This window comes from Psittacula echo, assembly GCF_963264785.1.
Source record: "Psittacula echo genome assembly, chromosome: 25".
Classification (NCBI taxonomy): domain Eukaryota; kingdom Metazoa; phylum Chordata; class Aves; order Psittaciformes; family Psittacidae; genus Psittacula; species Psittacula echo.
This window is the reverse complement of record NC_137760.1, coordinates 709872-729961: the sequence shown is the minus strand read 5'-3', so window position 1 is coordinate 729961 and position 20090 is coordinate 709872. Positions and strand designations below refer to the sequence as shown.

At 63.2% G+C, this 20090-nt stretch overlaps 1 protein-coding gene across 11 annotated transcripts; it reads right to left on the bottom strand.

The window, feature by feature from the left end:
• Positions 1-745: 745 nt before the first annotated feature.
• Positions 746-19621, bottom strand: CAMK2B (calcium/calmodulin dependent protein kinase II beta; the record flags this gene model as incomplete). Of its 11 annotated transcripts, none has more annotated exons than XM_080634622.1 (20): positions 746-1004; positions 1921-2015; positions 2093-2168; positions 4761-4809; positions 5069-5113; positions 6957-7028; positions 7107-7147; positions 8566-8640; positions 9125-9167; positions 11043-11126; positions 11218-11340; positions 11509-11603; positions 11914-11997; positions 12335-12437; positions 13123-13195; positions 14675-14740; positions 14830-14884; positions 15061-15120; positions 16624-16718; positions 19557-19621. In XM_080634622.1, 20 exons carry the CDS (start codon positions 19619-19621, stop codon positions 772-774), a joined length of 1632 nt encoding a protein of 543 aa, XP_080490748.1. In that variant the 3' UTR covers positions 746-771. The 11 variants fall into 11 exon arrangements, with proteins under 11 accessions (XP_080490748.1, XP_080490751.1, XP_080490757.1 ...); XM_080634625.1 differs by having other exon boundaries at positions 7107-7144; XM_080634631.1 differs by lacking the exon at positions 6957-7028 and having other exon boundaries at positions 1921-1937; positions 7107-7144.
• Between the last annotated feature and the right edge of the window lie 469 nt (positions 19622-20090).

The window sequence follows — 20090 nt, the reverse complement described above, 5'->3', positions numbered from 1 at the left end:
GTCCCAGCCCTGGTACGTGGCACCCGCGGCCTCCCCCCCACCCCCCCGAGCCCCATCACCCCCATAAAACCCACCAGCACCCAGAGGTGCCTCTGTCACCGGGCAGGGGACACAGAGGTGGTTGCCAGAGGATCCCCCCAAAGGCACCCACCATATCCCCAGCACCGGGACTTTGGGGGGGGGTCCCTTGTGTGTCTGCCCCCCCCCAGCAGCCGGGGCCCCCCCATGGGAATTCAAAAATAAAGAGCTCTCTCTATGTACAGGGACGGGGAGAGCGAAAGCGGAGCCCAAAGAACAACATCCACCACCAGCAACAGCGACACGCCACAAGCACAGCCGGGGCCGGGGGGGCCGGGCTGGGACCTCCCTCCCCGCCACAGCCGGGAGACGGGCAGAGAGGGGGGGTCTGGCCATGGGAGCGCCCCCCCAGTCCCCGCCTGGGCTGGATCTGGGGTGGGGGTTGGGGTGGGGGTTCCCCCCCCTTTTTTTTTTGTAATTTTGGCATTTTTGGGTTTTTTTGTGTGGTTTTTTTTTGTCTTTTTGTTTTCTGCAAACACAGGCACTGGAGGGGAGGAGCGGGGGGGGGGACAGGCATGCGGACGCGTGCTTCGGGGCCGCAGCTCCGGCTGCCGGCTCGGCTCCCATCGCCGGCTCCGTCAGGCTGGAACCAGGACAGCCACCGCCAGCTCTGCGGGGATGGGGGGGTGAGGCCGATTCGGGGCACCCCCCGGTACTACCCCCCCCCCGCCCCGGCTCTGCTCTCACCTTCATTCACTGCAGCGGGGCGACCGGGGCCCCCGAGCCGTGGAAGTGGACGTTCTGCCACTTGCCGTCGCGGCGATGCCACACGCGAGTCTCCTCGGACTGGCTGGTGCGGGGCCGGCCCTGGGCGTCGATGTACTGCGTGAGGCGGATGTAGGCGATGCAGGCGGCGTCCTCGCCGATGACGTGCACGTGCGGGTTCAGGATCGTCGTGTGGATGGGTTTGTTGTTCTTGGAGAGCACTGCGGGGTGGCCACGGCGTCAGGAATGGGCAGGAAAGGAGGGGTGCAGGGGGGGCTGCAGGACGGATGGGCGGCCATGCAGGCAGGGAGGAGTGGATGGGTGAACAGGCAACACACAGGCAGGACGGGCAGGGAGGGAGGGATGGACAGGCAGGATGCTGGTAGAGGTGGGTGATGGACACAGAGAGGCTGGAGCAGGCAGGACACGCAGGGAAGCAGGCAGGGGCCAGGGAGAGGATGGGCAGAGGGACCAAGCAAGGGATTGGTGGGACACAGGCAGCAGCAGACAGGGCAGGGGATGGACAAGTCTGGTGGGCAGGTGGGGGGCAGACAGGGACAGGTGAGGAAAAACAGGGGGAGGACTGGGGACAGGCAAGACAGGTGACAAGACAGGATGGACAGAGGGACAGGCAGGACAGGAGGATGGACAAGCAGAAATGCAGATAGGAGACAGGCAGGGAGACAGGGAGGATGGAAGTGGATGGGCTGGGCGAGGACAGGCAGGATGTGGGCAGGGCAGGGTGCAGGACACAGGCAGGGAGCAGGCACAGTGCAGGCAGGGCACAGGCAGGGCACAGGCAGGATGCAGGCAGGGTACAGGGCGCAGGCAGGGTGCAGGGCACAGGCAGGATGCAAGCAGGGGGCAAGCAGGGTGCAAGGTGCAGGCAGGGGGCAGTCAGGGTGTAGGGCACAGGCAGGGAGAAGGCAGGGTGCAGAGTACAGGCAAGATGCAGGTAGAGGGCAGACAGGGCACAAGCAGGGGGCAGGCAGGGTGCAGGCAGGGTGCAAGCAGGGTGCAAGACAGAGGCAGGGTGCAGGGCACAGGCAGGATGCAGACAGAGGGCAGGCAGGGCACAGGCAGGGAGAAGGCAGGGTGCAGGGCACAGTCAGGGTGCAGGCAGCACCGGGCACTCACAGTTCTCAAAGTAGAAGCGGTGAAAGTCCATCCCCTCCACCAGATTGCCCAGAGCCTCGGGCTCGAAGGAGGTGAGTCCCGGGTCGCAGATCTTCCTGTGGGGCAGCCGTGGGGCAGCCGTGGGGCAGCAGCGGCCACGGCCCCCCCCCAACCCCCCTCTGACCCCACTCACGCATAGGCTTCGAAGTCCCCGTTGTTGACGGCCTCAATGAGCTGCTCTGTGATCTTGATGATCTCCTGCTTACGGGCTGGGGGGCCATCGGCACCGTCACCACCCTGATCCCACGCCCTTCCCATCCCCATCCCATCCCCCTCCCATCCTCATCCCTATTCCATCCCATCTTGTTCCCCTCCCCATCCCATCCCTATCATTATCTCCATCCTTGTTCTCATCCCATCTCCATCTCAGCTCCATCTCATCATCCCTATCCCCATCCCATTCCACCCCTTCCACAGATGCCCTGTGCTGGAGGACTGGGGACAGACACACACACGACGGGGGTGGTGACAGGGCCGGTGGGATAGGGACAGACCCATGTCAAGGGAGATATTGGGATGGACACAGGGACATGGGACATGGTGAAGGGATACATGGGGAGAAGGGATGGGGACAGACAGATGGTGGGGACAGATGGACCAAGGGGACACACACAGGGACCTCCATGCACCCAGAGCCCTGCAGCTCTGCCCTGCCACACCAATATTGGCCTCCCCACGGTCCTGTGCCCTTCCGGCACATCCCAGCACTGCCCAGTGCCATCTCAGTGCCCTCACAGAATGCTGAGGCATTCCAGTATTCGCCGAGTGCCACCTCAGCATGTACTCCCAGTACTTCCCAATGTTAACCCTGCACGTCCCACTATATCTCAGTGCCATTCCAGTGCATCCAGTTTCATACAGGTGTCTCCCAGTGACATCCCACTCTGTCTCAGTGTAATTCCAGTGCATCCCAGTCTATTACAATAGATCCCAGTTTCATGCAAGTGCATCACAACACATCCCAGTGCCATCCTATTGCATCCCAATGCGTGCCAGTGCATCCAAAATGTCCCAGTTCCATCCTAGTGCAATCCCACTGCATCCCAGTGACACCCCAGTACATTCCAGTGCATTCCACTACATCTCAGTTACACCCTGGAGTGTTCCAGTACCATTTCAGGGCATCTTGATACACTCCAGTTTACACCAGTACATCTCAGGGCCATCTCAGCACACTTCAATGCAATCCAGTGCCAGCCTACTGTGTCCCAGTGCCCTCCCAGCACATTCCAGTTCATCCCATTTCCATTCCAGTGTCACACTGTTGAATCCCACCGTCCTCCTATTGCATCCCAGCACCAATCTACTGAGTCCCAGCATTATTCCAGTGGATCCCACTACATCCCAGTTCCATTCCAGTGCATTGCAGTACCATTCTACTGCATCCCAGTACACCCCAGTTAAAGCCAGTGCATCCCACTGCTATACCAGTGCATCTCAAATTCACCTTGGTACCATATCACTGTATCCCAGAGCCATCCCTGTCCATTTCTGTGTCACTCTAATGAGTTCCAGTGCCATTCAGATGCATCTCAGTGTCACTCCACTATACCCCAGTGTGCCCCAGCACATCTTAATGCCACTCCTGGGCCATCCCAGTGTTTCCCAGTGCACTTCATGTAATTCCAGCACATTCCCACACAGCCTAGTTCCACCTTGGTATGTTCCAGTGCCATCTTAGTGCATCCCAGTGCCATTCCAGCACATTCCAACACAGCCCAATTCCATCCCAGTGGGTCCCAGTACTACTGCTGGAGTACACTCCAGTCTGCCCCAGTGAGTCCCAGTGATGTCCCACTGCATCTCAATGCCAATCTGCTGAGTCCTAGTGCCATTCCAGTGCATCCCAACACATCCCAGTACAGCCCAGTTCTAAACAGTGCATCTCAATTAACCTTGGTACCATGCCACTGTAGGCCAGCATCATCCCAGTGCATCCCAATCCATCCCAGTGACATTCCAGTACACCCCAGTGCACCCTCATGCACCTTGGTGCCATCCCAGAGCCATCCTAGTCTGCCCCCATGCCACTGCAGCATGTCCCAACCCACCCTAATGCCATCTCACTGCATCCCAATGCCATTCCAGTGCATCCTAATCCACCCCAGTGCCATCTTACTGTATCCCAGTGCATCCTAGTGCCATCCCAGTGCTATCCCAGAACATTCCAGTGTTGTTCTAGTACATTCCAGCACTGTCCTAGTGCATCCCAGTGTCATCTCAGTGTATCTCAGTACCATTTCAGTACACCTCAATGCAACCTAGTGCTAGTATCAGTACATCCCAGTACATCAGTGCATCTCAGTACATCCCAGTGCATCCCAGAGTCAGTGCATCCCAGTGCCACCTCAGTGCATACCAATGCATCCCAGCATCATCTCAGTCCATCCCAATTTATCCCAGTGCCATTCCAGTGCATTCCACTCCCCTCTCACTGCCATCTCAGTGCATCCCAATGCATCTCAGTGCCATCTCAGCACATCCCAGCATCATCTCAGTGCATCCCAATGTATCCTAGTGCCACCCCAGTGCATTCCACCCACCTCCCAGTGCATCCCACTGCCATCTCAGGCATCCCAATGCATCCCAGTGCCATCCCGGTGCATCCTAGCGCCATCTCAGTGCATCCCAGTGCATCCCAACACCATCTCAGTGCATCCCAGTGCAGACCAGCGCCACCTCGGTACATCCTAATGCATCTCAGTGCCATCTCAGTGCATCCCAATCTATCCTAAGTGTCACTTCAGAGCATTCCAACCCCAGTGCATCCCAGTGCCAGCCCCCCGCGCAGCCCCCATCACCTTTGGTGTCCTCATCCTCGATGGTGGTGTTGGTGCTATCGGACGACTCCTGCCAGCGGTGCCGGGGGAGAGACACAGACAGAGACCAGGGTGAGGCCAGGCCCCACTGGGGATGAGGGGAAGAGCCTGGCTGGGGCCTGGCAGGACCCCAGTGACACCGGTTGTGCTGGGGACGAGCCACCTCCATCACCCCCCCCGCCCCACACCATGGCTGATGCTGGGGAGATGGAGGCGGAAAGCGGGGCTCAGACGGCCCCGGCGCTACCGGCTGCGGCGGGGCGAGGGGAGGAGAGGAGAGGCAGCAATACCTTAACGCCGTCCGCGGGGTTATGGATTACTGTAGTTTGAGGCTCCTATGGGAGAAGGGAGAGAGACAGAGGTGGGGGGGGGGGGGGGGGAAGGAAAGGAAGGAAGCAAGAGCCCGGAGGGGGGACAACGGAGTTGGGGGACGACGGAGCGAGCGGCACGTGGACAGGGGCGAAGAGAGACCCAGACCGGATTTGGGGAGGGCAGAGGGGGGAGAGAAGCAGAGAGTCATTAGTCCAGCGAAAGCCAAGTGGTTTAATTCACAGAAAGACAGAGGCTGGGGGGGGGAAGTGGGGAAAGAGCTGGGGCAGGGGGGAAGGACACAGCAAGAGGAGAAGCTGCAGGGGGTGGTGGAGGGCAGCCCCGTGCCCATGTGCGCTGCACTCCCTGTGCCGGCTGAGCAGCCTTCCGCCTGCTTCCCGCACTCACTGCCTGAGCTGGACATCCCCTTACCTGCAGCCTGCATCCCCCAGAACAGCTCGATGTCCCCATGCCTGTATCCTGGAATCACGGCACCAGCTGGGCGTCCCCAAGCCCATATTCCACATTCATGGTACCGGCTGGGCATCCATGTGCCTGTATCCTGGACTCATGGTACCAACGGGGCATCCCTGTGCCTGCATCCTGTATCCATGTGCCTACATCCTGCATCCACATGCCCGTATTCTGGACTCACGGTATCAACTGGGCATCCCTGTGCCTGCATCCTGCATCCATATGCCTACATCCTGGACTCTCCGTGCCTGCATCCATGTGCCCGTATCCTGGACTCATGGTACCAACTGGGCATCCTTGTGCCTGTATCCTGCATCCTTGTGCCTGTATCCCATACCCACCTTGCAGTCCACGTGCTGGATCATCCCTGCACCCTGCTCCTGCTGTGACAGCCTCATCCTGTATCCCGCATGTACTTCACCATGCTCTGGTCCTCTGTGTCCTGCACCCACCTCGTGCCCAGTGGTGGGGTACCCCCATGTCCATACCCTGTGTGACGGGTACCCCAGGGTCACATCCTGCCACCACTCCAGTGCCACGGCAGGACCACCCTGCACTGTGTCCTGCACCCACCTCACTGTCTCCATTGTGGGGACACCTTCGTGCCCAGGTCAGGAACCCACCTTGTCCCATGGCAGGGCCATCAGGTGCCTATATCCTGCACCCCTCTCACTGCACCCACAGTAGGGGCATCTCCATGCTTATATCCTGCACCCACCTTATCTGTATGGCAAGGGCATCCCTGTGTCCGTATCCTGAACCCATGTTGTCCATGGCAGGGCTGGCTTGTGCCTGTACCCTGCACCTGTGTCACAGGACACTCCTGGGTGCATCCTGCACCCACCTTGCTCACATGGCAGGGCTGTCCCATGCCTGTATCCTGCACCCATGATGGTGACACCCCCTTGCCTGTATCCTGCACCCATGTCGCAGGACGCTCCTGTAACCCGTATCCTTGCACCCACCTTGTCCATGGCTGGGCTACCCCTTGGCCGTATCTTGCAGCCGTCTCGCTGCACCCATCGCAGGGGCACCCCTGTGCCCACATCCTGCACCCACCTTGTCCCATGTCAGGGCATCCCCTTGCCTGTATCCTGCACCCATCTCACTGCACCCACGGTGGGGGCACCCCTGTACCTGTATCCTGCACCTACCTTGTCCCAAGGCGGGGGCACCCCTGTGCCCGTATCCTGCACCCACCTTATCCATGCTGCGTGGGTGCCCCCACGTCCGTATCCTGACCCCCCCTCTCCATTCTCATGCCCCCCTTTCATCCCCAGGAACACCAGGGCCAGCTGGACAGACAGACGGACAGGGTGGGGGTGCCATGGCGATGGATGGGATGGGGTGGGATGATGGGATGGATCCAGGGTGGGGGGTCAGGGGAGCACCTACCAGTGCAGCAGGCGGGAGGGTCCCCTTGGGGCTAGTGACGCCGGCGCTGCCTTTGGTGCTGTTGGTCTGAGGCTGGGGGAGGGAGAAAGTTGGGGGGCTCAGTGGCATTGGTGGGGGCGACCCCCCCACGACCCCCCCACGGTCACTCACCTTCACACCGTCCGCCTTCTTGTTCAGTAAGCTCTTAGCTGCTGTGGAGGGGGGGGAGAGCATCAGAGGCCATCCCCCCCCTCGGGGACAACAGACACTGTGCGTCGTCCCCCCCCGACCCCCCCAATGCCCCCCCGATACCCCCCAATGTGCCAGCAGCACCCATCACCCCGGTGTCGGGGAGGGGGAACATGCTGATGGGGAGGGTGTCCCCATCCTGGGGTGTCCCCACATGAGCTGGGGGTTCCCCACCCTGGAGGCCCCCGCGGGGGCTGGCTTACCTTGGAGGAATGCAGAAAGGAAAGCGAGAGAGAGAGGAGGGGGGAGCGAGAGAGAAATGGGGGGAAAAGGGGGGAAAAAGGGAAAAACATAAAAAAAATTCATAAAAAAGACGAGTTGAGTGCAGGGGGGGAGGGGTGGCCCCCTGTGCCCCCCCCGTGTCACCCTGGAGGGGAACGAGGACGGGACGAGGAGCATCTCTCACTGCTGTCACTGCTGTCACTGCTATCGCGAGCTCTGCCAGTGGGTATGGGGGGGACGGGAGGGGGTCACAAGTGGCTTCGGGGGGGGTTGGTGTCACCTTGAGCATCCTCAGTGCTCCTCCAAGCTTGGGGATCCCCCCGCTGGTGTCACAGCGCTGGGGGGCGCTGGGGGGGTGACACGTCCGGTGACAGCAGGGTGACAGGCATCAGCCCCCAATATGAGAGGGACTAATGGGGGGGGGCACGACACCCCTGCCCCCCCCTTTGGTGGAGCCGTGTCCCCATGGGGGTCCCTGTCGGGGTGTCCCCAAGGGTCCCGGTCCCTCCTCAGGAAGCAGGCGGGCGCTGAGAGGTGGGGGTTTAAACCAGAGCCAAACTGGGGGGGCCGGGGGTGGTACCCCGGCGGGGGGGGGGCAGATGGAGCCCTTTGGAAGGGGGGGGGCCCGGTTTAACACCCGCCGAGTGTTTCGCGGCGCCACGAACACCGGCTGCAGCTCTCAGGAAGCCGTGCGGGGGGGAGCACGTGCTGGGGGGGGCCATGGGGCATGCGGCTGGTTTCTTCCCTCCATGCAGCACCGTGTCTCCTCATGCAGGGTCTCATCATGCATCTGGGGGGGGGTACCCTAAATTATCTCCCCCCCCCGCAATGTCCCCATTGCTGACCCAGGTGGGGGTCCCACAGTGTGTGCATGTCCCCCCCAGGAACCACACAGCAGGGCACAAGCACCCAAGCAGCGGTGGGGGAGCACAGGGGGTAACAAGGGGGGGGCACAGTGGAATTTCTGTCCCCATGGGGGTGATGCGGGGGGGGTGCGATGCAGTGCGGGGGGGGCCATGCATGCGCTGCGATTTCCGAGGAGGGCACCCGAAACCCGTTGGGGGGGGGGTGAGGAAGAGGATGGGGGGGGTGAAGGACACAGAGACCAAGCGGGGCCGGGTTGGGGGGGGCCGGGAGGGCCCTTTGCGGACGCGTCTACCTTGTTCCACCAGCCCCAGGGGGGCCCCGGCGGCGGCCGCCGACATGGTCGGAGGAGCGGTGGTCTGTCTGCCCACTGCCGGCAGCGGCACGGAGAGGAGAGAACGGAGCGGAGCTCCCGTTAGGAACGGGCCTGGGGGGGGGCGCTGAGGGGGGGGCGCAGCCGGGACCCCCGCTTCCCACCCCCTCCCACCCCAACAACGGCACCAACGGGGAGCGGCCTCGCCTCGGCCTGAGGCCTGCGGGGGCCGGGCCCTGCTGCTCCCCTCACACACCCTGTGCCCCCCCCGCCTCTACCGGCCACTGCGGGGGGGGACACGGGAGCGGGCACTACCTGCTGCTGTGTGCGGGGGGGGGGCCGCGTCCTGCCCCCCCCTTGGCTACCGCACGCCCCGTCCTCGGCGACAGGGGAAAAAACGGGGGGGAGGGGGGTGTCAAAGGGGAGGTAAAGAGAGAAAGACAGCGACAGAGAGAGGGGACGGGGGCACCAGCCTCGGCGGGGGCTGCGGGCGGGGGGGCTGCGGCCCCGGCTCACCCCGGCAGCGGGAGCCCCCCCTTACCTGAGAAGTTCCTGGTGGCCAACATGGTGGTGAGGATGGCGCCCTGCGGGGGGACAGCGCGTGAGAGGGGCCGCGGGGGGAGGGGGGGGACATGGGGTGCAGGTGCGGGATGGGGCCATGGGTTGGGGATGCAGGAGGGTGCAGGATAGGGCCATGAGGTGCAGGATGGGGCCATGGGTTGGGGATGCAGGAGGGTGCAGGATAGGGCCATGAGGTGCAGGATGGGGCCATGGGTTGGGGATACAGGAGGGTGCAGGATAGGGCCATGAGGTGCAGGATGGGGCCATGGGTTGGGGATGCAGGAGGGTGCAGGATAGGGCCATGAGGTGCAGGATGGGGCCATGGGTTGGGGATACAGGAGGGTGCAGGATAGGGCCATGAGGTGCAGGATGGGGCCATGGGTTGGGGATGCAGGAGGGTGCAGGATAGGGCCATGAGGTGCTGGATGGGGCCATGGGTTGGGGATGCAGGAGGGTGCAGGATAGGGCCATGAGGTGCAGGATGGGGCCATGGGTTGGGGATGCAGGAGGGTGCAGGATAGGGCCATGAGGTGCAGGATGGGGCCATGGGTTGGGGATGCAGGAGGGTGCAGGATAGGGCCATGAGGTGCAGGATGGGGCCATGGGTTGGGGATGCAGGAGGGTGCAGGATAGGGCCATGAGGTGCAGGATGGGGCCATGGGTTGGGGATGCAGGAGGGTGCAGGATAGGGCCATGAGGTGCAGGATGGGGCCATGGGTTGGGGATGCAGGAGGGTGCAGGATAGGGCCATGAGGTGCAGGATGGGGCCATGGGTTGGGGATGCAGGAGGGTGCAGGATAGGGCCATGAGGTGCAGGATGGGGCCATGGGTTGGGGATGCAGGAGGGTGCAGGATAGGGCCATGAGGTGCAGGATGGGGCCATGGGTTGGGGATGCAGGAGGGTGCAGGATAGGGCCATGAGGTGCAGGATGGGGCCATGGGTTGGGGATGCAGGAGGGTGCAGGATAGGGCCATGAGGTGCAGGATGGGGCCATGGGTTGGGGATACAGGAGGGTGCAGGATAGGGCCATGAGGTGCAGGATGGGGCCATGGGTTGGGGATGCAGGAGGGTGCAGGATAGGGCCATGAGGTGCAGGATGGGGCCATGGGTTGGGGATGCAGGAGGGTGCAGGATAGGGCCATGAGGTGCAGGATGGGGCCATGGGTTGGGGATACAGGAGGGTGCAGGATAGGGCCATGAGGTGCAGGATGGGGCCATGGGTTGGGGATGCAGGAGGGTGCAGGATAGGGCCATGAGGTGCAGGATGGGGCCATGGGTTGGGGATACAGGAGGGTGCAGGATAGGGCCATGAGGTGCAGGATGGGGCCATGGGTTGGGGATGCAGGAGGGTGCAGGATAGGGCCATGAGGTGCTGGATGGGGCCATGGGTTGGGGATGCAGGAGGGTGCAGGATAGGGCCATGAGGTGCAGGATGGGGCCATGGGTTGGGGATGCAGGAGGGTGCAGGATAGGGCCATGAGGTGCAGGATGGGGCCATGGGTTGGGGATGCAGGAGGGTGCAGGATAGGGCCATGAGGTGCAGGATGGGGCCATGGGTTGGGGATGCAGGAGGGTGCAGGATAGGGCCATGAGGTGCAGGATGGGGCCATGGGTTGGGGATGCAGGAGGGTGCAGGATAGGGCCATGAGGTGCAGGATGGGGCCATGGGTTGGGGATGCAGGAGGGTGCAGGATAGGGCCATGAGGTGCAGGATGGGGCCATGGGTTGGGGATGCAGGAGGGTGCAGGATAGGGCCATGAGGTGCAGGATGGGGCCATGGGTTGGGGATGCAGGAGGGTGCAGGCTGGGGCCATGGCACTGTCAGAGTGGGGCTGTGCCGGTGGGACCGTGCTGGGATGGGGCCGTGTCCAGGGGGGTCACTCTGGGGGGGTCTCACCTTGAGCTTCCTCCGGGCGTTGAACTTTTTCAGACACTCGACCGTCTCCTGCCTGTGCATCATGGAGGCCACGGTGGAGCGTTGCTGCGGGGACATGGGGGGGTCAGCGCCAGCGTCTCGGCTGGGGGGGGGGACACCCCGGGGGGACGCCGTGGGGCAGAGGCTGGGCACTTACGCAGACCCACGGGTGCTTGAGGGCCTCGTGCGCTGTGATGCGCTTGGCCGGGTTGATGGTCAGCATCTGGTTGATGAGGTTTTTCGCTTCGGGGGTGACTGTGTCCCACTCGGGCGAAGGGAACTGGGGGGGGGACACAAGGGGACACCGGGGGGTGGTGCTGGGGAGGGACAGCCCCACGGTGCCTTGCTGCACACCCTCAGCCCACCGTGGGAGAGGTGGCCCAAAGCCTTTCCCCAGGCTCTGTCCTTCAGTAGGTTCCAGAGTCAACAGCTGGCACCAGGGACTTACATCATAGGCACCGGCCTTGATCTGTTGGTAGAGTTTGTGCTGGTCCTCGTCCCAGAACGGTGGGTACCCCACCAGCAGGATGTACAGGATGACACCTGTGCAAGGGACAGCAGCATGAGGGCCTGGCATGGGGCTGGAATGGAGGGAGGATAGGTACGGGGATGGGACCAGGATGAAGGCGATGGGGACAGGGTTGGGTCCAGGATGAAGACTGGGATAGGACTGGGACAGGAACTGGGATGGGACTGACATGTAATTGGGATAGGGAACAGGATGAAACTGGGATGAGAATAGGATGGAGCCAGGAAGGTGACAGGATTGAGGCTGGGTGGGGATCAGGATGGGACCAAGAGAGAGATTGGGCAGACACCAGGCAGGGAGCAGGCAGGGACAGGGATCACCTACCACATGCCCAGATGTCCACAGGTTTGCCGTAGGCCTCTTTGCGAAGGACTTCAGGGGAGAGGTATCCCGGTGTGCCCGCAAAGCCTAGACGGGATGGGCAGGAGCTGAGCCATGGCAGCATGGATGGGACAGGACAGTGACAGGACAGGGGCACAAACATGGACAGGGACAGGACCAGGGACACAAAAGAGGACAGGGACAGGGGCACGGACATGGACAGGGATAGGGACATGGACACAGACAGAGAGAGGACCAGGGACAGGACAGGAACATGAACACAGGGACAGGATGCAGTGGGCATTGGACTGGGGCACAGGGATGGAGCAGGGATGTGCTGGGCACAGGGTAGAGACAAGGTGGACACTGGGGGACACAGGGGGCATGGGGGGACACAGGGGGCAGGGGCACTCGTGGCACTCACCGAACCAGGCCTGCTGATCCCCCTGCACCTCGATGGCGAGGCCAAAGTCGGCCAGTTTCACTGCAGCCCCTTTGCACTTGCTGGCCAGGAGCAGGTTCTCTGGCTGTGGAGCCAGCACCAGGTATGGGCAGCACCGGGTGCAGGCAGCACCAGGTACGGGCAGCGCTGGGTACGGGCAGCGCTGGGTACGGGCAGCGCCAGGTACAGGCAGCACCAGGTATGGGCAGCGCTGGGTATGGGCAGCACCGGGTACGGGCAGCACCAGGTACAGGCAGCACCAGGTATGGGCAGCACCGGGTATGGGCAGCACTGGGTACGGGCAGCACCAGGTATTGGCAGTGCCACGCACAAGCAGTGCCAGGCGTGGGCAGCACCGGGTACAGGCAGTGCCAGGTATGGGCAGCACTGGGTACAGGCAGTGCTGGGTACAGGCAGGGAGGGAGAGGAGGACGTGGGAGGAAGTAGAGGAGCTTTGCAGCCACCATGGAGTGGGTCCTGCCCCGGGGGGGTCTGTCCAGCCCCAGCTGGTTTCACCCCTCACCCCACACCCACAGCTAAACTTGGGCCCCCCCCCCCCCGCACCCCAACAGGGTGAGCCCCTTGGTGAGGAGCCATCATGGCGGGGTCACATGCACCCCAGAAAGGGGTCCAGATGGGGGGAGCCCCATCCCCAGGGGCAACTCAGTGACACCTCCCCCGGACCCAGCAGCTTGGGGACCCACCGAGCCAGGGCCCCCCCACCCGAGGGACCCTTTGCAGAGGGACAGATGGACGGATGGGGGGCTCACCTTGAGGTCCCTGTGGACGACCCCCATCTGGTGACAGTGGAGGACGGCCTCCAGGATCTGCTGGATGCAGTGGCTGCGTGCAAATGGCGGGGCAGGGGGTCAGGGGCACGCTGCCCCCCCCCACCTCCTGCACCCCTCCTGCCCCCCCAAACCAGCCCCTGGCCGCGCTGCGCCTGGAGGGAACCCTACAGAAACATCAGTATCTCATATTGGTGGGGTGCTGAGCTTGGCACCCCCCATATCCCTGCCTGGGGGTCACTGCCTGGGGGGACACCCCTGGGTGCCCCTCAGGGGGTGCCCCCATCTTAGCGTGGAGCTATGGGGGTCACCCTCATGGTGCTGCTGTGCTGCCCCCCAGCCCTGTTGCCCCTCGGGACCCCCAGACAGGACTCACAGGGGAGGGACGGGGGATGCGGGGAGGGCGGATGGAGACGAGACAAGAAAGAAAGAGGGAAGGAGCGGGGGGGATGAGAGGCTGGAATGGGGGTGAAGGGGGGGCCCTCGCCCGGCTGGGGGGTGCTGGGGCATGGGGGGAGCAACCTCCCTGCAAGGGGGTGGCAAAAAAAGGGGGGGTGTCAGAAAAAGGAGGGAGGAGAGAGCCCCAGAGCGGGGTCCCGGCGAGGGCAGTGGGGCCGGGAAGCACAGATGCTCCGGCAGGCGGGGGGCACGGCCCCCCCCGGCCCCCCCCATTATACTGACCTGTGGCTCCCTCTGCACAGGGGCAAAGTGATGGGTGGGAGAAACGCGCTAATAGCTCATGGACACAGTGACTGCAAAACAAAACGGGGGGCGGGGGGGGCGGAGGGCGGGATGGCGGGGGGGGATCAGGATGGGGGTGAAGGGGAGGGATGGGGAAATAGGTGGGAGGGGTTAGGATGGGGATAAAGGGGTGGGATGGGAGAGGAATGGGATGGGAGTGGGGGGCAGGAGGACAGAGGGGCAGGTTGGGGAGCAGCAGGAGGTAAAACAGAGGGAAGGGGGTGCCGGGGGGGGCAGCGAGCAGAGGGGCAGCGGTGGGACAGACGGACACATGGACGGACACACGGACACGCACAGAGCCCGAGCCACGCGTGATGGGAGACGGGGAGGGATGAGGGGGACAGGGGGGGATGGACGGAAGGGGGGGGTGGGATGGGGACGGGGGGGGGGGCGGAGATGGGGGAACGAGAGAGGGGGGAGAAACAATGTTGTGAAAGCCCAGAGACCACGGGGACGGGCACACGGTGGCACACAGGGCGCTGGGGGCCTGGCACCGGCACGGGGGGGGCCCTGGGGGCCCCCCACCAGCCACCAGCCACTCCCCGCACATGTCATGACAGCGCCAGGCCTCAGCGGCGGGGGTGGGACATGGGGGGGCCCACTTAGCACCCAGCAGCAGGATGGAGCTGGGGGGGGGGAGCAGGGTAAAAACCACCCCCCCACACTGGGTGCCCCCCTGCCTGCCTCACTGGAGCTGCCCCATCCCTGCAGCCCCCCTGGGGAGAGGCACTGGGGGGGCCTGGGGGTGTCCGGGGGGGGTTTAGGGGGATCTGGGTGGGGGCGCGGGGCTCACCTGGCATCGGCTTCACTGTAGTACTCCCGCGCCACGATGTCCTCGAAGAGCTCACCCCCGGTCACCCTGAAACACATGGAGCCGGTGCCATCACCCTGGGACATGGCCCTCCAGGGCCCCCCCAGGCCCCCCCCGGTACCCCTGGCCACACTCACAGGTCGAAGACGAGGTAATGGAAACCCTCTTCCGAGATGCTGTCATGGAGCCGCACTGCAGGGACAGGGATGGGCACAGGGATGGGCACAGGGATGGGCACAGGGCCAGGAGCCCCCGCGTGGCACTTGCGTGTCTGTGGCATGCACCTAGAGCCAGCGCGTCCCAACACCCAGCAGGGAGCCAAGGGGGGACTCCCCATGTCCCAGGGGGTCCCTGCAGTGTCCGCTCACCAATGTTGGAGTGCTTCAGCAGCCGGCAGATCCGGGCCTCACGCTCCAGCTTCTGGTGGTCTGAGAGGAGAGGGGTGAGGCAGAGCCCTGACACCCCAACAGCACCCAACACCTGGACACCCACCACCCGCACCCGGGGTCCCCATCCAGAGGAGCCACACGTGAACACACGTGGCTCTGTGGGTGCAGGTGGCTGTGGGTGTGCACATGTGTGCAGGTGTGTGCACATGTGCAGTTGTGCATTTATGCAGCTGTGATGTGTGCATGTACATCTGTGGTTGTGCATGTATGGATGTGTGTGCAAGCATGTGCATGCACATATGTGGATGTGCATGTGTGCAGTTGTGTGTACATGTGTGCAGTGGATGTACGTGGGGTTGTCCATGCATGTACACGTGTACAGGTGTGCTGTGTGAGGCTGTACTTGTGTGGATGGGTGAACCTGTGTGTGGCTGTACCTACATGCACATGTGTACCTATGTGTGGCAGTACATGTGTGAGGCAGTACATCCATGTGGTCATGCTTGTGTGCACACGTGTATCTTTAGGTGTGGCTGTACCTGTGTACTGGTGTACATCCGTGTGGCTGTAACTCTGTGTGTGTGTACCCATGCGTGTGTATTCATGTGCATGTACCCATGTGCTGGGCAGGGCTGTGAGGGTACACACAGACATGGACACACAGCTCACAACCCCCTGCACACGTGTGGGTGTACACACACATGTGTAACCATAGTCACACATACAGCTCCCATGTGTGCACACACACGCAGAGTATCATAGACACCACGTGCACACGTGTGTGCATATGCACACACAGCAAACACACACATCCATGGCTCAGTACACACACGTGTGCACACACAGAGCACACATACACAGCCTGCTAACGTGTGCACACACACGTCACACACCTGCACACGCACCTCATGACACACTACAGGCACAGATCCTGCTCACGCACGTGCACATACCCCCATGTGCAGTGCACATGCCTGTGCATGTTGCACATGTTGCTCACACACAGCAAACACACACGTGTGCACCCCCCACGTGTGTGCACCCATGAACACAGTCATGTGCACACACATGTACACACACCATGTACACATCGCACATACATGTGCACACACGCACTGTGTACAGGTGTGCACACACACACTGCTCACACCCGTGTGCACCCCCCATTCCACTCACTCCTGGGCATGCACACACACTTTTGCACATAGCACATGCATGTACACACACAAACACACATGTACACCATACACATGTACACACACGTACGCACACACACATGCATGTACACACACACGCAGCTCACACACATGCACAACCCCTGTGGTGGTGTGGGGACCCTGCTGGGCAGCAGGAAGGAACAGGAAGAGCCAGAGCCAGCACCATGGAGCACCGAGCAACTTCCCAGCACCACGGGTGTGATGGGCACCACGGGTGTGATGGGTACCATGGGTGTGACGGGTGCCCTGGGCACGCTGCACATCCCCACGGGCACTGGGGGCCAGGCCAGGGGTGACTCGGGGGAGTCTCGGGGGGGGGTCCTACCTCTGGCCGAGAGTTTTTTGGTGTTGATGATCTTGGCGGCGTACTCATGGCCGGTGCAGAGCTTGACACAGCGCCGGACCACCGAGAAGGCGCCCCTGGGGGGGGGCAGGGATGTGCTCAGCCCCCCCGACCCCCAAATAGGGCTCCCCCCCGTGACTCAGCACCCAGGAACGGGGCTGCACTGGCCGTGACTCAGCAGCAGGGGGTGAACCCGGCACCGGGGGGGGGCCTGACACCGAGGGCCTGTGGATGGGAGGTGCTGGAGGGGAATGGGGAGGGAGGGAGAGTGTGGCAGGGGCCGGGGCAGCATCACAGGGGAGGAGGGGGCGCGGGAAGCATCCGGCACCGGCAGCCTGTTGCCATGGGGACAGCAGGTGGCCCGGATGGTGGCGATGGCCGTGGTGGGGATGGTGGCGGTGATCGTGGTGATGGGGATGATGGTGATGGTGGCAGTGATGGTGGTAGCAGTGGTGGTGATGGGGATGATGGGGGTGATGAGGGTGGTGGAGATGCTGATGGGGATGATGGAGATGATGATGATGATGGAGAGATGGAGATTATGGTGACGGGGATGATGAGGGTGATGGTGGTGGTGGAGATGGTGATGGTGATGATGTGGATGATGATGATGGGGGATGATGGTGATGGGAATTATGGAGATGATGGGGATGGTGATTATGGGGATGGGGATCATGATGGTGATGGTGGAAATGATGGGAATGATAGTGGTGAAAGTGATGGTGGTGATGGGGATGATGGGGATGGGGAAGGTGGAGATGGGGAAGGTGGGGATGGAGAAGGTGGAGATGGGGAAGGTGGAGATGGGGAAGGTTGAGATGGGGATGATGGAGGGGATGGGGATGATGGAGATTATGGGGATGGGGATGATGGAGATGATGGAGATAAGAGGGATGGGGATAATGGAGAGGATGGGGATGAGGATGATGGAGATGATGGGCATGATAGGGATGATGGGGATGGGCATGATGCAGATGATGGAGATGATGGGCATGATAGGGATGATGGGGATGGAGATGATGTGGATGATGGGAATGATAGGGATGATAGGGAAGCGTATGATACAGATGATGAGGAAGGGGATGATGAGGATGGGGATGATGGGGACGATAGGCAACGGAATGATGGAGATGACGGGGAAGGGGATGATGGGGACGGGGATGATGGGAAAGGGGATGATGGGGATGGGGATGATGGAGATGATGCGGATAGGGATGATAGTGGTTATGGTGGTGATGATGTGAGTGAGCACAGGGCCTGGCTGCAGGCACACTGGGGCACAGGGAGGCAGCAGCAGCCCCAGGGACAGGGACATCGTGCCCATGCCCGGCAGCAGCACCTGCTCACCCACAGCCCCTCCTGGTGCCACAAGTGCCTGTGTCCTCCCAGCACCACTGTCCCTGCTGTCCCCTGCCCATCCCCTGCCTGTCCCTAAGGCAGCGGTGCCCCCGCTCTGCCCATGCTCCGCAGCCCCATGCCAAGGTCCCATGGGGACACTTGGACCCTGTCCACCCCCTGTGCCCTAGGTCCCCTCCCTTGGCCGTGGGACGAGAGGGACCCCCTGGACCTGGCACACACCATCCCCTCCCCACAGGGCCCCGGGGACAGGGCCCCGGGGGGGTTCCAGCTCCCGCCCCCCCGTGCCTCAGTTTCTCACTGGCCGATGTCCCCCCACAGCCCCGGCTGGGGGGGATGCACACAGTGGCTGGTGGGTGACACGGAGGGATGGGGGGATGGGGACCACGTTGCCATGGCAACCAGGACGGGCTGGATTTTGGGGAGAACGAGGGAACGGCACCTACACCCGCCCCCCCCTCTAAAGGGACCCCTGGTAACCCCAGCAGAGCATCCCTCTGCCACCCCGATGGGATCTGCCCCCCCCTTCCCGTTTTATGCCCCCCCGCACACAGGTCGGGGGCTGATCTGCCTCTTCCCCCGCCCCCCCCCGTGGCCCTGGGGGCAAATGAGTCCCCTGCAAACAAACCAAGCTCCTCCAACACCCGCACGGGGGGGGACACGACGAGGGATGGAGGGACCGGGAAGTGGGGGTCCTTAGGCGGATCCATTGGGGCTGGCATCTTGTAAGGACCGGCGGGGGGGGGAGCAGATTTGGGGAGTTATGTAAGGCCCACAGGGGTCCAAGGGGGGGTGGGGGGTCTGTAAGGACCACAGGGAGGGGGGCTATAGATGAGGGGATGGGTGGAGAGCTCAGGAGCTCTGTAGGGGTGTGGGGCTCGGGGGGGGTCTAAAGGGAGCAGGAGCCAAGAGGACTCAAGGACGGTCGGGAGGATGAGGGATGTCTGTAGGGATCGGGGGGGGGCATAAGGATCCGGATGGGGGGTCTCTATCAGGATTAAAGAGGTCTATAGGGTCTGTAAGTACTGGGGGGCATCGGTGAGGGCTGGGAGGGGGTGTCTGGGTGTCTATAAGGACCAGGGGATCCGGACAGATGGGGGAGCTGTGAGAACGGGGGGTTCTACAGGAGCAAGGGGGAGCTGTGATGACTGGGGGGGACTGCAGGAGCCGGGGCGGGATCAGGTCTGCTTGGGGGGGTGTGGGTAGCCAACGGGGGGGTGTCTGTGAGGACCCGGGGGGGGTCAGAAGAAGTGGAGTGGGGGGGGATCGGGTCAAGGGCGGCTGTAAGGACTGGGGGGGGGATGGGAGTCCCCGGGGTGGGGGTCCTTGGAGGGCAGCAGGGACTGGGGAGGGGTCCGGGCTGTAAAGCACGGGGAGGGGGGACGGTACCGTGGGGGGGGGAGGCAGGGCCAGTCCCGGGGGAGGGGGCTGGGCAGGGCCGGTCCCGGTTGAGGGGGGGGGGATGCGTCACGTCTGCACCGAGCGGCGGCCGGAGCCCCGGGCAGCGCCCCCCGCCCGCTGTCCCCCCCCGCGCCCGGTGCCGGGGCCGCGGCTCTTACTTGCCGATCTCCTCGTAGAGCTGGTACTCGTCAGTGAAGCGGGTGCAGGGCACGGTGGTGGCCATGCTGCCGCCGCGCCGCGCCGCAATGAGCCGCCCCGGCACCGGCTCCGCTCCGGCTCCGGCTCCGCCCGGCGCGGGGGGGCGGGAGGGAGGGAGGAGGCGCCGCGGGCGGGGGAGGCTCCAGCCCGGGACAGCCCCCGCCGCCCCCCGGCCGGGATCCCCCCCCCCCGCCCCGGACCTGCCCCCGCGCTGGGACCACCCCCGCTGTCGTCTCCCCCCCCGGACCCCCGGGATCCCCCTTACCCCACCCCCCCCCGGGCCTCTTTACCCCCCCCATGGAGGTGACATTCGCATCCACCCCATATCCAGCCGCCCCCAAGGATCGCACATCCCCCCCGAGGACCCCAAATCCACACTCCCACTCCCAAACCCCCAATATCCGGACCCCCCGGGGACCCCACATCCACCCCCTCCCCCATCCTCCCCATAAGCCCCCCAAACACCGCACCCTCCCAATGTCACCCCAAACAAC